Genomic DNA, 17,421 nt, shown 5'->3' with positions numbered 1-17,421 from the left:
AAAGAATAGGACAATCTCTATGCTTTCGGACATTGATGGGGCCTTCTTTGCAGCAGTGGCTGACTTGCAACAGGTCAAAGTTTTCGAGGAGGCCCAGATTGTAGGAGCGAAGCCCACAGCAGAAGCAATCTTGAAGAATACCTTTGAACAAGTGTCCCTTTATCAGATGCCCCGGCTAGTTTCAACGCTCAGAAGTGACACCCTCTCAGTAATTCAGCCTCTATACCCTGGTGTAGGGCCTAGTGGCGGTCACCTACCTGTGCAGCCCTTGGAGTCCTACATGATTTCATATCCAACTGCTCCCCTCACCGACTACAAAAGTCCTCGTCTCACTGTATCTATTCTTGGGCATCAATTCTCAGGCGTCATAGTGGATGGTGGATCTGGGATCAATCTAATGCTAGAATTTACTATGTGGACCTTAGGTCTGCAGCCTATCCACCCTACTCCATTCACTGTTACATTGGCAGACGAGATGACAGTCTACCCTGTGGGCATAGTAGAGAAGGTGCCTTTGAGGGTACAAGACTTCACACTTAGCTTGGATTTTGTGGTGGTCAGTCTTCCTCAGTCTAGTCCAAGCTAGTCTAGTCTAGTCTCTGATGCTCTCCTTAGTGAAAACATCGGTCCACTGAAAACTACCCCAAGCTAGGTATATGCATCTGTGTACTCCACAGTCTCCTGGCCATACGTAAATGTGGGTGTTGACCTCCTGACCCACTGTGATGTGGTGTTGAACCTACCATAACCTTGGTTTTCCAAAGGTTGACAGACAATCCACTGTCACAAGCAAATGTGTGCATCTAAATGACGTTGCATCCCCTGTGGAGAGTGAGAAATCAACACAATATCATCAGCATATAGTAACAACGGAATCCATGTCCCTGCTAGTTGAGCCCCTCTGTCTCCCTGATGCTCTACATAGTTTGAAAACTCATCCACATACATCCCAAAAAGAGTCGGAGATAGGGGGCATCCGTGCCAGACATTCCCTCAGTATTGTGTACCTGCCCCATCACTGTCCTGTATAAAGCCAAAATACGCCATATCAGCTCTATAGGCACACCCATGTCCTATAGTCTGCGTATAAGTCTGGCTCTCGGTACTGTGTCAAAAGCTTTGCGGAAATCCACAAAGCTACAATAAATCCTCTTGCCATGGTGTCTACCCTCCTCAATAATAGCTTTGAGTGTGAGAATATGGCAAGAGTGGAGAAACCTCTCCCGAATCCTGCCTGCCTTGGTGCTCGTATGCCCTCTCGCTCTGCCCATCTACTCAACTCCTGCTCAAGAACGAATGCATACAGCCTAGCTAATGTGTATCCAACCATGATGGTGCGATAATTCCCGGGAATTATGGGATTTCCTGACTTGAAAATAGACACAATTGTAGACATACTCCAAGTCTCAGGAAAGCCTTCATACATGGCTCGATTAAACATCATAGCAAGAAGCTCTGCAAGAATATCTCTGGCATGGATGAAGTGCTCTGCTACCAGACCATCATGATCATGTGCTCTCCTTGTCTTCATCCTGTCAATGGCTTTCCTTACCCTCTCGGCAGTAAAGTAAGTACATGCCTCAGGGCATGTCTCTAGTGGGTCTGGCAAAGGTGGTTGCCCTGCTGCTGTGTAGAGAGATGTGGCATATTCCCCCCATGTCTCTGTGGAGGCGACGGCAGGTGGTGGTGAATGCTCATGGAATAGCCTCCATGCTTCGCCCGAGTCTTGACTCATAAACAACTAATACAGATCCCGCTCTAGCTGGGATAGATAAGCCCTTTTCTTTCGTCGCACTAGGCGGCGAAAGATAATCCGTGATTGTCTATGTGTGGTAATACCCATGAGCACTTCCCTCTGTAATCTGATCCTCGTCTCTCTACACTCCTCATCATACCAGCGGTTCTGAGGCATGCTCCCAGATCGTCTTCGTGTAGGCTGGCTGTGGGGGTATGCCTCCGATGCTGCATCATGGAGCGTCTCTCTTAGTATCTGAATGAGTTCATCTAGTGGCCGTCCCAGCTCGTGAGTGCATAGCTGCCTGTATATCTCATCCATATACACAGAATCCGTCTCCCTCACGAAGGTATATCGAGCGTGTGTGGGGACCTCTCCTAATGGAGCTGTGCTTAACTGAAACGTAAGAGTGAAAGACAAGATAGCATGCTCAACTGCTACTCCAACTGGCCTAGTGCCCACCATGAAATCTTGAAAGAATGGAATGAGAACTGGCTGGGCCATAACATAATCCACTGTACTAGCACCATGTCGATGTGGAAAGCATGTAAAACCTCTAGCTGTAGAAAATCTTTGTAGGCCATTCAAAATGGCCAATCTATGTGCAGTTCCCATATCTATCAAGTATCTGCCATACTCAGTGTGTGTGTGTGTGTGTGTGTGTGTGTGTGTGTGTGTGTATGTGTGTGTGTGAGAGAGAGAGAGAGAGAGAGAGTTTGCATAAAGCAGGTACTACTATAAGGTTGGGCATAAGTTGGTGAATGGAACTTACGATTGGAGCAAAGAACAAACTTTTAAGGGCCCTCCTTACCCTGGCCAGAGTTCGTTGCAACGAATCATAGTTTTTGGAGATCTGGGCAAGGTTGATCTGAAACCTTTCTCTCTCCAGCTTTTTGTTTTCATCAAAAGAGTGAAGGAAAGCCCTGATTGTAATTGGGTTGATATGTGAAGAACAGGGAAATCCTTTTTCAACCAGTCATTAATAGTTGTTCTGTGGACAGTAACAGTTATTAACTTTAAACAGTTTCTTGTCACTGGGCATAACATAGAATTGCAGCTATTCTAAGAGGCTCCAATTTCATTCTTTGTAGGCTGAACGGGATCTGTCAAATGAATATTCAAATTACCAACCTGGTTCATTGAATACAACCGATCGACTAATAGAAGACCTAGCAAACATAGATGCCATCTTCCACATTGGGGATCTATCATATGCAAATGGTTATCTGTCACAATGGGATCAGTTCACAGAGCTAGTAGAGCCTTTAAGCTCCCAAGTACCCTACATGGTTGCAAGGTTGTATCCAGGATATTCGAAAAATAATGAGGTCATGTTGAAAAAGTCCAGATGCATGCTGCAAAAGAGAGAAATGCACTTGGTTTTTGACTGAAATTAATGCTCACAGCGGGAACCATGAACGAGACTGGCCAAATTCAGGATCATTTTATAAAACAAAGGACTCTGGAGGAGAATGTGGAGCAGTGACGGAGACAATGTTCTACGTGCCCTCTAAAAACAGAGCTAAGTTTTGGTACGTTGTTAATCACTGTAGTTTTCAGACGTTAGTCATGATTTTTGGATTCAAACATGTTGTTTAGGTGAATGGTCATGTGGGTAACTTGGTATGTCCAAATCCATATGAACTATATGTGCTTGCACACACACTCATTCTCATCATCATCACATGGAGCTTGAAACCAGCTTCTGCCACAGCAGAAGGGGTAAAGACAGTGCACTACAAATCACCACAAAATAAAAACTGGCAAGAACTGAATCTGCAACTCTGAAGTAAACCACCATTTCTGCAATACTCAAATTTCACAACACAAAAACACATGTACTGTACTCAGAGATTGAAGGAGAGAGAAGACGGGGGAGTGCAACTCCTGGTTTACAGAAGTTGTAGCACTGTAACTGCCATTGTCAATGTCGGCCGTAGGTATTTGTTTATGGATCATTCAACACATACAACTAGGTTCTGGGTATCCTTTGAATGTAGAACTAGTGCTTCACTACAGGTATGTTGATAAGAGTCGCACCTTGAAAATTGCCTTGCCACTTAGGTTGCCTGGCTCAGGTTGCTTCACTACAGGTACTGTTGATAAGAGTCGCACCTTGGAAATTGCCTTCCCACTTAGGTTGCCTGGCTCAGGTTGCCCACGACAAGCGAGGACTCCAAGAGGGAGAACAGAAAGCCAGGTAGAGAGTTTATGCTGATGTGATGCCCCAAAAAGAGCTTGATTTGAAGTTCATGAGGCCTTATGAATCCATCAAGAGGTTCTAGCCCCAAAGAGCATGTCTAAAGGTAGCCAATCATCTCTTCAGAATAGATACTGGTCAATGAAAAACGTGCACTTTGACAAGCAATCCAGTAAAAAAGCAGCAGTTGTTTAACGACAAGCAACATGCTTTGTCAGGCTGAACAATTAGCCAGAAAAGCAATGAGATAAGGAGGGCAGAAAAACGCAAAAAGCAAGAGCAAAAAATCTGCCTAGATAGTACCCCTAACCCCTAGAACCGTTCACAGAGCTGATTATAGTAATGTTGAGCATGTTGTACTTACCCGGGCATACAGATGTGCATGGAACCTCAAAAGATAAATCCATACCAGCTGCCCCCAGTGTGTGAGTAAGCTTCTACAACAATCTCTCTTGAGGTTTGTGACCCACTATTGGGCACTGACGACGTTAGTGGGGATGCCGTGGTATTTAGTCAATACTATGCATGATGGAGCTGATGGTTATATTGTCTTCTGGGTGACTACCACGGGTCTATATCTTGCACTTTCCTTCAAGGGTGAATCTGGGCTTATTCTGGGTTCATCTAGGTATACCTCTTATCGTATTATCGCTATATTTATGATACAGTCAGTTACAGGTAAGAAAGTTGGTGGCAGGCCATACATGGGCGGCTGAGAAGGCACAGAGGCACATGACAGAGGAGGAGAGTGAGCTTCATTTACTTTGCAGGAATTTGAACAAATCTGAAAGAGTTGGGTTGTAAATGCTTGGAAGACTATTAACATGAGCATATGTGTTGTTTTCCAGGTATTCAGCAGACTACGGACTTTTCCACTTTTGCATTGCGGACTCTGAGCATGATTGGAGGCCTGGAACTGAGCAATACAGGTTTATTGAAGAGTGCCTTTCCGGTGCAGATCGGCGGAAGCAACCATGGCTTATCTTCATCGCCCATCGTGTACTTGGGTACTCATCAAGTCCAGGGTATGCCAGCGAAGGGACTTTTGCGGAGCCATTCGGACGAGACTCGTTGCAGCAACTGTGGCAGAAGTACAAAGTGGACCTGGCTTTCTATGGACATGTGCACAACTATGAACGAACATGTCCTGTATATGAGGTTAGCACTGCTTGCTATACTAACAGCACTGCTAAAATAATTTTTGCTCCGAAATTTTGTCTTGAAATGCTCTTTTTTCTCAGAGATACACACCCACCTTTTGTATATGTACCCCTCAGGCTCTTGATACCCACCTTTTACAGCTCTGATAGTGTTTCTGTTTAGTTAGTTTCATTCTTTTTATCCAGACCTTGTGTTAGACTCATCATGATGTAACTCTTTGGTCTCATGGATCGTTTTGGACTTTAGAAGATGTCAATGAAACATTTATTTCATTTCCATCTCTCTCTCTCTCTCTCTCTCTCTCTCTCTCTCTCTCTCTCTCTCTCTCTCTTTTGTGGAAAAATCAGGGCTGCATATTACTGAGCACAATATAATCCCCAGCGGATGCCAAAATAGCCTATCACGTGGGGTGTACATGCTGAATGTAAGGTTGAGAGCCACTATAGTGACAACTCGACTAGAACAATCTCATGGTGGTCTGTATGATGAGTGGAGGAGGAACCATTGAGGAGGTGCATAATGCCATGTAATCTGTCCACCTGTAAGTGTGAAGAAGAGTGGAGATCGGGCCCAACGCCGAAGGAAGTCAAATCGATGAGCCTCGGCTGCTCTAGATGTACCTGAGGAAGAATCCCACTGCCAAATGAGGGTGTGAATGATGTCCAGCCAAATGGCAGTGACGGTATCCGGAAGGAGCTGTGGAGCCGCACTGAGAATGTGAAGACAACGAGCTCTCCAAACATTCCAGAGTGTAATGCTAGTGATGACTGAAAAGATTTCATCACGTGTCTGAGGATCCCCCTGCCAAGCAATCTGTGGTAACATAGCCAAAGTCCCTCGCCGGTAACTAGTCGGGGTAAGCATAAGAGCTGGATCTGTGTTTGAGCCCTCGTAGAAAAGATGTGGTCCGGGCATGGGCATCAACCAGGAGACGGATCCCCAAGTGAGAAATCCATGCTGAACACCAGCTCTGCTAAGTAAAAAACAAACTGATAGCCACACTACATGAGAAGACGAGCATGACCAAAGACAGTGTGCAGGTGACTCAGGTATGCGCAAAGAACAGCGAGTACATAACGGTTCATGACCCATAGAAGCTAACCAAGTCCCAACTGGAAGTCTTGCATGTGCAATCATCCACAGGAAAAAGGAAATACGACGAGCCACATGTAAATCCCAGATGGCTGACCAAAACTGCTGTAGATAGGCATGGGGGAGACCTGAATGTAACCAGAAACGCATACGAGTGGGTTGCTCTTGGTGGTGTCTCATCAATGCGAATCTTCCAATTCTGATTGTGTACTCAAAGAATGATACATGCGCACCGGTGGGGTGAGAGTGAGGCCAATCCCACTCTCCTGGGTCCCAATAAAGCTGAGATAGGGCACGGCCTTCCCACACCCAAAGCCTCCAAAGTGCAACATCAGCGGAAGCAAAACGGGGGTCAACACAACGACGCTTCCCGCGGGAGCCAACTACTTGTATGGCCTCCCATCGAGCGCCGGGGTAGACAAGGGGCGGAGAGGTAGTAGCATATGTCAATCTAGCATGCATCCCCGGAGAGTAGTCAGTATCAACTGTGAACAGCATGGTGTCTAAACGAACTAATAAGAGAGTGCTCTGAGCAAAGAGGCCTTCCCAGCCACAATGTGGAGGCATCTGAACCGTGCCTCGCATGACTGCGTCCCAGTGTGAAGGAATAGCAGAGTCAATCTCAAGCAGTCTGTCTGTTACCCCGCGACTTTAGAAGATATCAATGAAACATTTATTTCATCTCTCTCTCTCTCTCTCTCTCTCTCTCTCTCTCTCTCTCTCTCTCTCTCTCTCTCTCTCTCATATAGGTCATTTTGGCCTTTTGAAGACGTTAATATAACATTTCATTTGATTTCTCTCTCTCTCTCTCTCTCTCTCTCTCTCTCTCTCTCTCTCTCTCTCTCTCTCTGCTGCCCCCGTTGCCGCTGCCCCGACCTCCCGCCCTCTCTCTCGCCCGCTGCCCCCTGCTCTGCACCCGCCGCCCCTGCCCGTGGCGAGGGTTCTTGGCGAGGGCGAGCAGGTTCTTGGCGAGCTGGCTGGTTCTTGGTTCTTGGCGAGGCAGGTTCTTGGTTCTTGGCTAGGGCGAGGACTTTGGTGACGAAGGCGAGGCCAACGAGGGCGGAGGCGAGACCTCTGTTGGTGAGTCTTTGTTCTTCTCTCTCAGATGGACCAACCAGCCGAGGATGGTGATGCAAGTGGCTTCACCACCCCAAAAAAAATGAAAGCGACTTTCAAGCGGAGGAGCAGAGATAGTATACTCTCGCCAAGCTCACTGAGGGCAGGGAAAACCCTCAAAGTCCAAGATGATTTAATGATGGAGAGGGTTCAAGTAATGATTAAATCTGAGCTCAGCTTTATGAGAGATGACATCAGGAAAGAGATGTACGCAAATGCAGATAGTTATAAGAATTCTATGTATGTAGATATGAGGAAAGAATTAGATAAAGCGATGCTTGATAGGCATGATGAGATGTATCTATCTGTGAAAGGGGAGATGCGGGCAGAAGTGAATGTAATGGAATGTATTATGCAGAAAAAGTTGGATGAGGCAATTGCAAGCTTTGAATCTTGGAAAACCAATGTGAAAAAGTGCATGAAGGAAAAAGATGCAATGATTGAAGAGCTTAAAGGGGAACTTGCAGCTTGCAAAATTATGCCCAAAACGGAAGGGGGAAATCAGCCCTCGATGTTAAAGGAGCTCGAAGATATTAAGGAGCAGGTGAAAACTCTGCGCGAAGGGGAAGAACAAAACTCGAAAGAGGCTTCCTCATGGGCGGAGCGCCTTTTTAAAACACAGGAGAAAGTTGACAAAGCAGAAAAATGGATTGAAGGTGCAAAGAAAGGGAAGGCCCGGATGCCAGAAGCCGCACAGACTTCTACCATCATCAATATGACCATTGAGGAGGAACAGAAGAGGAGTACTAGAGCCCTCCATGTGCGTATTACCGGTATCAAAGACACCGAAAATGTAGAAGACGAAGTGAAGGAACTCTTGCAACGCATGGGCATCCCGGAACCTATGCACACAGGTGCTTGGAGAGTAGGAAAGAAAGGAGTGGATGAGAAGGGAAACGTCAAAGAGAAAGCACTTATTTTGCATTTCCCGACTTTGGAAACAAGGAAGGAATTCCTAAAGAAGAGACCGGCACTTAAGAAAACTGGAATATTTATGGGGGATGACCTTACTCTAGCACAAATAGCACATATGCAAGAGTTGATGCTAGAGATCAAGGCAGCAAGGGAGAAGGGAAAAATTGCCTTTTATAGAGGAGGGAAAGTAGTGGTTTTGGAAAATCGCACAGCATGACGGTGCGAGACATATGGGACCACACTCGGGATGGCGGCATGGAATTGTAATGGATCATATAGGCTGGATGTGGGTGCCTTTGAGGATAGCTTCAGAGATAGAGACATTGTCTTTTACTCAGAGACACATCAAAAATCTGGACAGTTGATGCCAAGTGTGACTTGTTATGTATGGGAGACAGCTTGTCGGCCAGACGCTAGATCCCAGCATGGGAGTCGAGGTTCAGGAGGGGTAGCAGTCTTATTCAAGGAGGAGTTGCAGCCGCTATTACAGATTGTCCGGAGAGATGATCAGGCAAGATACATGTGGGTGAGACTGAGAGCTGATACAGGCAGATTCTTATACATTGCTATATGTTACTTTCCCCCTAGCACATCAGTCTATACCTCACCTAGAGGGCAATCCCCTTTCTCTATACTTGATGATGACATATGGGAGTTCTCTAGAGATGGAGATATCATTCTCTTGGGAGACTTTAATGCCAGGACGGGCAACTTCCAAACGGTATTTTATGATACCTCGGAGGAGATGCTTAGAGAGATGGATATATCGGAGATGGGGCTTGACAGACACTCACAGGATAGAGAGCACACAAGAGTATGGGAGATATCTCACAGAGATGGTGACTACGCATGGTCTGGCCATACTTAATCGTCTAGAGATTTTTCCTTCGTTTGGGGGATTCACATGCTTTCCACACAGACATGGGGCCAGTACAGTAGACTATGTCATGACTTCACCGAGCTTCATCTTTAATATTCAGGATTTCAGTGTGGGCCCTAGGCTTGTTGGAGTAGCAGTGGACCATGCTCTCCTGACTTTTTCAGTCTCTTTCCAGTATAGTGTCTCGCAGACACCATGAAGGATTGCACACACACGGTATACTTTTACACCAGAGACGGATTCAGTTTATGTGGAAGAGATTTACAGACGGATGTGGGCAGCCGAGCCTGTATATACAGTGGAGGAGATCACCACTTTATTGACGGAGATCTTGCATGGGGCAGCAGCAGAGGCATACCCACACACTCAACCAGATCAGAGATGACGTTCTGGGAACATGCCTCAGAATAGTTGGTATGATGAGGAATGCAGAGAGATGAGAGTTGAGATTCAGAGCGAGCTTATACTTGGGAGTCATTACATATCGACAATCTCGGATTGCTCTTCGGCGTTTAGTGCGACGGGAGAAGCGGGCCTTTTTAGCCCAGATGGAACGTGATTTGTATCAGCTCTTTTTGAGTCGAGATTCAGGTGAGGCCTGGCGTCTCTTCCGTGAGCACTCACCTCCTCCAGTGATTACCTCTCCCGAGACTTGGGGTCAGTATGTAGCATCATTATATAGAGTACCCGGGCAACCACCATTACCAGACCCTCTAGAGCCATGTCCAGCCACTAGTACCTTCTTTACCACTGAGATGGTGAAGAACGCCATTGACAGGATGAGGACTAGGAGAGCATATTATCATGATGGTTTGGTGGCAGAGCACTTGATACATGCTAGAGATTTACTGTCAGAGGTTCTTGCGCGGTTGTTTAACCGTGTCATGTGTGAGGGACTACCCGAGTCCTGGAGATTATCTACTATTGTACCTCTTTTCAAGGCAGGGGACCCCACGGTACCAGGGAACTACCGTACTATTATGATAGGGCACACATTGGCACGGTTGTATGCATCCATTCTTGAACAGCAACTGAGTAAATGGGCAGAAAATGAGGGCATACGAGCAACAGGACAGGCTGGATTCAGGAGGGGTTTCTCCACTTTGGACCATATTCTTACACTCAGAGCCATTATTGAGGAGGGTCGGGCTCATGGGAGACGGATGTATTGCTTCTTTGTGGACTTCCGCAAGGCATTCAACACAGTGCCGAGGGCCAGATTGATGCACAGGCTACTGAAGTTGGGAGTACCCACAGAGATCATATGGGGGATCATGGCTTTATACGGCTCAGTGAGTGGCCAGGTACGCACTCCTGAGGGGATTTCTTGACATTGTTCATTCCACTATTGGAGTGAAACAGGGGTGTCCTTTGTCCCCTACGCTTTTTGGTATGTATGTAGATGAGGTCTCTGACTACATTGACAGAGAGGGTGACAAAGGCACTCAGCTAGCAGGGACATGGATCCCTTTATTATTATATGCTGATGATATTGTGTTGATATCAGAGTCGCCAGAGGGCATGCAGAGACATTTGGATGCATTGCACAACTTTGCAAAGGATAGTGCCGAGGTTTACTATGAGGAGAGCAGCAGAGACTAGACTGTCCAGAGCCTATGCGGCATTGGGAGGGCTAGAGAGGATGTGTTCGCAGGTTCAGTTTCAAGAACCACGAACAAAGTTATGGCTCTTTGATACTTTGGTTGCTTCAGCTGTGCTTTATGGGGTCCAAGTGTGGGGACCATCTGTGAATCATGACAGTTGGAGGAACATGGAGAGACCCTTGTTATTTATAATATTTCGGATGATTAGAGCCAAGGCCTCCGTACCACATGCGATTATTCGAGCGGAGGTAGCCGCCCCTCCTACAGAGATTGAGGCTCTTACCAGATCAGTGTCCTTTATGCACAGTCTATGGGATACACATAGAGGCAGATATACCAGATTGGCTCTTGAGTCCTCTAGACAGTTAGCGATGCAGGGAGATGCATCATGTTGGTATGCGCAGATGAACTCATGGTTTCAGAGGCATGGTCTCAGCATGGATAGATTGCCTCCCTTTCAGTATTCCCTGGATGCACCCTCCCTACCAGTCACACGGATGGAGATCACTAGACTCATTCGGCAGGATATTATATAGTTGGACACCAGAAGGACATGGGTAGAGCCGATGCACGAGTTGGGCACCAAGATGGCTTTCTACAAAGAGCACCTTCTCCAACTTTCGGGAGATGGGTTTGTGACTCGTCCAAGCTACATGGACACTCATTTGTCTCATGGTCTGTGATGTGCTATTGGTCAGATTCGCACATCCTCACACCAGCTGGAGACTGAGACGGGTAGATTCAGAGGGATACCGCAGGAGTCTAGGATATGTCAACTATGCGGTAGAGAGCCAGAGACAGAGCTACACTACATATGCCACTGCACTGCGTATTATGAGATACGAGGGTGCTTCCATTGCTTATTCAGGGAGGGTTTTGGACCCCTAGATAGAGTCATGAGGTATCAGGATCAGAGATGCCTTGGCCTATATCTACTTGAGCTACACCGACATAGAGATAGTCTGTTGAGGAGACATGGAGTACGACAGTCGCAGAGACAGATCACAGACTTCTTTGGATCGAGGGAGCCAAGAGACCAACCACCAGCACAGGGTTGTACCCGCATTCATACGAGAGGCACCCTCATTGACAGGGCCTAAAGTCTTTAATTTAGGCCCCGTCGGAAAGGTTCTGTAAGGTGGCAAAACTTTCTCTGCCACTTTCCCTAGGGTCCTCTCTGTCCGGGATCTGTCCAAAGGTCATGCCACGTCATCAGTTTGTGACAGTCCCGTCGCCCCCATGTGGCTCCCACATGAGGGGGTCGTCTCGACACCGATGGAGCATTAGATACACATTGTATCAGTTTGGTCTCATAGGTCATTGTTTGCCTTTTGAAGAAGTTCAATATGACATTTCATTTTCATTTTTCCTTGGAGATGACCTCACTCTCACACAGCTGGCGCATATGAGAGAGGTAATGCCAGAGATTCAAGCGGCAAGGGAGAAGGGAAAGACGGCCTTCTACAGAGATGGCCGAGTGGTGATTATAGAGCGGCGCTCCACATGACGGTGCGAGACCTATGGGACCACACTCAAAGTTGCCACCTGGAATTGCAATGGATCTATGCGCCTTGATGTGGGTGCCTTTGAGGATAGTTTTACGGGAAGAGACATCGTCTTCTACTCTGAGACACATCAGGCACCGGGGCAATCTATGCCTCATATTAGTGGATATAGATGGGAGACAGCCTGTAGACAGGAAACACGATCAGAGCACAGAGGGCGGGGCTCAGGAGGAGTGGCAGTGTTATTTAGGGAGGAGTTGCAGCCATTGATACATATAGCCCGCAGGGATGAGCAAGCTAGGTACATGTGGGTGAGATTGAGAGCGGAGATAGGCAGATATCTTTACATTTCTATTTGCTACTTTCCCCCGAGTACGTCAGTGTATGCACCACCCAGAGGACAGTCCCCCTTCTCTATTCTAGATGATGACATATGGGAGTTCTCTAGAGATGGTGACATCATCATTCTAGGGGATTTCAATGCTAGGACTGCCCATCATCAGACATTATTTTATGATACTTCAGAGGAGATGCTGAGAGAGTTGGATGTTGCAGAGACGGGCCTATCCAGACTATCACAGGATGGAGAACACACTGAGTATGGACGACACTTGATAGACATGGGGACTGCACATGGATTGGTCATCTTGAATGGCCTACAGAGATTTCCCATTGCGGGGGGTTTTACGTGCTTTCCACACAGACATGGAGCCAGCACAGTGGATTATGTCATGGCACAGCCGAGCCTCATCTCTAGTATCTAGGACCTTACGGTTGGACCCAGACTTGTTGGTGTGGCAGTGGATCATGCTCTTGTGTCGCTGACCATTTCTTTTCAGCTTAGTGTAGCACACAGGCGACGGGCAGCAGCCCCTACTCGCTACACCTTTACACGGGAGACGGACTCTGTATACATAGATGGGATCTACAGACTCCTGTGCACAGAGGATCCAGGGCGACCTCTGGAGGAGCTTACTACTATACTGACACAGACACTACATGATGCAGCAACAGAGGCATACCCACATACCCAGCCTGAGCAGAGAAGCCGTTCGGGAAGCATGCCCCAGAACAGCTGGTATGATGAGGAATGCCGGGACACTAGAGCTAGACTTAAGAAGGAGGTGCTTTTGGGGGACATCACTCACAGGCAGTCACAGATTGACTTCCGACGCCTAGTGCGGCGGAAGAAGAGGGCTTTTTTGGCTCGCCTAGAGCAGGATCTATACCAGCTATTCTTGAGTCAGGACTCACGTGAGGCATGGAGGCTCTTTCATGAGCACTCCCCCCCCCTGCCATCACTTCTACAGAGGCGTGGGGCTAGTATGCATCATCTTTGTACACAGTTCCTGAGCAGCCCCCCCTTCCCGACCCCCCCGATCCATGCCCACACACATGTGCTTTTTTCACCGCTCAGATGGTGAGGAAGGCCATTGACAGGATGAGGACTGGGAGAGCATATGATCATGATGGCCTAGTGGCTGAGCATTTCACGCATGCCAGAGATTTACTAGCAGAGCTTCTAGCGGTTATGTTTAACCGTGCCATGTGTGAGGGCTTGCCTGATACTTGGAGCCTATCTACTATTGTACCCATCTTCAAGTCGGGAGACCCCATGGAGCCTGGGAACTATCGCACTATCATGATTGGACACACATTGGCACGGTTGTACGCATCTATTCTTGAGCAGCAGCTGAGTAGATGGGCAGAGAGGGAGGGGATACGCGCAGCCGGGCAGGCAGGTTTCAGGAGGGGTTTTTCTACTCTGGACCATATCTTGACACTCAGAGCCATCATTGAGGAGGGCAGAGCGCATGGGAGACGGATCTATTGTAGCTTTGTGGATTTTCGCAAAGCATTTGACACAGTGCCCAGAGCTAGATTGATGCGCAGATTACAGCAGATGGGAGTACCCAAAGAGCTCATTTGGGGGGTCATGGCATTATACAGGTCAGTAGTGGGGCATGTACGCATCCCAGAGGGTCTATCCACACCGGTTTACTCCACTATTGGGGTGAAGCAGGGCTGCCCGCTCCCTCCTACTGTATTTGGTATGTATGTAGATGAGGCTTCTGACTACATTGAGAGAGATGGTGATAGAGGTGCACAGCTGGCAGGGACATGGATTCCACTATTGTTATATGCTGATGATATTGTGTTGATCTCCGACTCTCCGAAGGGGATGCAACGTCACTCGGATGCTTTGCATAGGTTTGCCCAAGAAAGTGGTTTGTCCGTAAACCTTGGTAAAACCAAGGTCATGGTATTTAATACCACCCCACAGTGGATTAGGAGATCAGCACTTGCCTTCACATACAGCCAGGAGAAGGTGGAGTATACATATGCTTACACTTACCTTGGAGTGGTTTTTAGTGGGCCAGCATTTTCATTAAGGAGGGCAGCAGAGACTAGATTGACCAGAGCCCATGCAGCATTGGGTAGATTGGAAAGGATGTGTTCACAGGTTCAGTTTCAGGAGCCTCGGACGAAGCTCTGGCTCTTTGACACTCTAGTGGCTTCTGCATTGCTTTATGGAGCTGAGATTTGGGGACCTTCACTGGATCATCATGGGAGGACGGGCCGGAGGGATGGATGGGGGGACATGGAGAAGCCTCTGGTCTCTATGATCTCGCGGCTCATTAGAGCCAAGGCTTCAGTACCACGTGCTATTGTACGAGCAGAGCTAGCTGCCCCCCCACTGGTGGTTGAGGCGCTCACTAGATCTGTCTCCTTCATGCACCGCATATGAGAACTTCCCAAAGACAGATATGCGCGCCTTGCACTTGAGCCCTCTCGACAGTTAGCCATGCAAGAAGATACAGCATGCTGGTACGGGGAGATGACATCATGGTTTCAGATGCATGGGTTCAGCATAGACAGATTGCCCCCCTTCCAGTACTCACTGGATGCGCCCTCTCTGACTCTTACACAGTCCGAGGTAACCAGGCTCATTCGCCAAGATTTGACTCAGCTAGACACCAAGAGGACATGGATACAACCAGCACAAGAGCTAGGCACGAAGATGGCTTTCTACAAAGAGCATCTCCTCCAGCTTACGGAGGATGGTTTTGTGACGAGGCCCAGCTACATGGACACCCACTTGTCTCATGGAATACGATGTGCTATTGGCCAGATTCGCACATCTTCACACCAGCTGCGGATCGAGACCGGGAGATACAACGGAATAGCAGCAGAGGCCAGGACATGCCCCCTGTGTGACATCGAGCCTGAGACAGAGTTGCACTACACATGCCACTGCCCCGTCTACTACGAGATACGAGGCCGCTTCCATTGCTTGTTCAGAGAGGGCTTTGGACCTTTCGCTAGAGTCATGCGGTACGAGGATTAGAGATGCCTGGGTTTGTTTTTGCTCGAGCTGCACAGACACACAGAGAGCCTAATGAGAGGAGAGGCTAGCCAGTCTCAGAGACAGATCAGACTTCTTTAGAGCTGCCACTAGACACCCAGAGGAGTTACTACCACAGCAGAGCCCGTCGCTTTACACCAGAGGCATACTAATCGACCGAGCGATTGGGCTAGGGAGATCCAGACGCCCACGACTGCGGAGGACTACACAGCATCGACGGAGGCTGCATCAGAGGATTCGGATCACTTTGGCTCGACATGCACGACGCCCGGTCAGACTACTGACCATGGAGGAGATTGATGAGATCCGCCAGCGACTGATGCTGGATCTCCTGTGATTTACCCATCCCAGCTAGTTGTTTAGCTGCTTAGTCCACACCTAGCAGTTTAGGATTCCATAGTAATTTATTTTGTCATTCTGTCATTTTGTCATCTTGTTACTCTGACTTTGTATCAGATCCACCACATTGTAACTTTCAGGTCTCATAGGTCACTTTGGCCTTTTGAAGACGTTAATATAACATTTCATTTCATTTCTCTCTCTCTCTCTCTCTCTCTCTCTCTCTCTCTCTCTCTCTCTCTCTCTCTCTCTCTCTCTCTCTTTGTGTGTGTTACATGCGCACCGATCTGGCCTATGAGACCTAGAAGAAATGCACCTGTTGTAACTGTTTCATTGTGGAATTTAACCAAATTATAGGCACATGCATATGTATACCGACTTCAAGTTTTTGACATATGCAGGGTGAATGTGTTAGTGAAGAGAAAAACTTTTTCTCTGGAAGATTCAATGCAACTATCCATCTTGTGGTTGGTGGGGGTGGATCTCACTTGGTAAACTTTTCCTCACCAAGACCAGACTGGAGTGTGTTTCAAGACAAGGATTTCGGGTTCGTAAAGCTAACCGCATACAATTCGTCTGGGCTACTGCTAGAGTACAAGAAAAGCAGTGATGGTAAGGTGTATGACCAGTTATGGATATCAAGGCGCTACAAAGATATCCTTGGCTGTGATTCTCTAAACAACTGCCCAGAGACTACATGGGCCACTTGATGGTATCAGAAAGTTGACGTACATGTCTTACTCATTTGACATGAAATTCATGGAAATTTGAGTTGTTTTGTTGATTTCATAATCCCATTCAAAAACCTATTCATAGATCCTTGCATTTCAGGATTGTTTCCAATTTACAATCCTCTATGAGATATTTAAGACATTACTTTTTCTTCAATCACCAGTCCAAAACGTTGGTGTTATTAATGAAATGTTATTATGGCACATATAATGCAGTAGCTTTCAAGACTCAAAATACTATGGAAATGGTTTGCATCGGAGGAAGCTCTAATATTCAACCCTAAATGCGCAATCCTGGAGGTGATGAATGTATTATAGGAACGATCAAAAAGATCATTTTGAGGGCATTAAACCCTCGACTACACGGGCAGTAATGCTCCCACAGAAATAGGTTTTCTTGCATTAAAATTTTCAACAGACAAGAAAGGTTGTAGTTCTCATGTTCTGTACAAAACAAAGGAAATGGAACAATCCGATCCAAATTGAGCGAGCATGCGTGTGTTCTATAATGATCTCAAAAATAACAACGAACTTCTAAGCATTAAATGTTGCAGGCTAAAAATATGATTCGAAAATCTAGGAGTGGAGCCATAGGGTAGGTTAAGATGAGGTCTAGGGCCCAAACTCGGCGGTACGGAGGGCTTTCATCTCAGTTGTCCAATCGCCCATGGAACAAGGGTGAACTAGGCGTGGGTAAACTAAGGGTAAACTAGAGGTGAAGTATGGTGAACTAGGGGTGGATAAACTTGGGTGAAACGACATGGTCATCGTTTGTC

General features: G+C 47.2%; 1 protein-coding gene across 1 annotated transcript in view; it reads left to right on the top strand.

Annotated features, from left to right (window-relative positions):
- The window catches only part of LOC147462489 (nucleotide pyrophosphatase/phosphodiesterase-like), a 145,259-nt gene extending 128,124 nt beyond the window's left edge, over positions 1-17,135 (top strand). Inside the window, exons 10-14 of the mRNA XM_086493680.1 lie at positions 2,465-2,597; positions 2,827-3,032; positions 3,142-3,267; positions 4,784-5,093; positions 16,316-17,135. Of these exons, the coding sequence (XP_086349806.1) occupies positions 2,465-2,597; positions 2,827-3,032; positions 3,142-3,267; positions 4,784-5,093; positions 16,316-16,624 (1,084 nt within the window). The 3' untranslated portion in view covers positions 16,625-17,135. The remainder of the gene's footprint in view (positions 1-2,464; positions 2,598-2,826; positions 3,033-3,141; positions 3,268-4,783; positions 5,094-16,315) is intronic.
- Positions 17,136-17,421: the final 286 nt, after the last annotated feature.

This window comes from Adiantum capillus-veneris, chromosome 2, assembly GCF_014529385.1.
Source record: "Adiantum capillus-veneris isolate H3 chromosome 2, ASM1452938v2, whole genome shotgun sequence".
Taxonomy (NCBI): domain Eukaryota; kingdom Viridiplantae; phylum Streptophyta; class Polypodiopsida; order Polypodiales; family Pteridaceae; genus Adiantum; species Adiantum capillus-veneris.
Note: the sequence above shows the minus strand (reverse complement) of the source record. Positions and strands in the feature narration are given on the sequence as shown.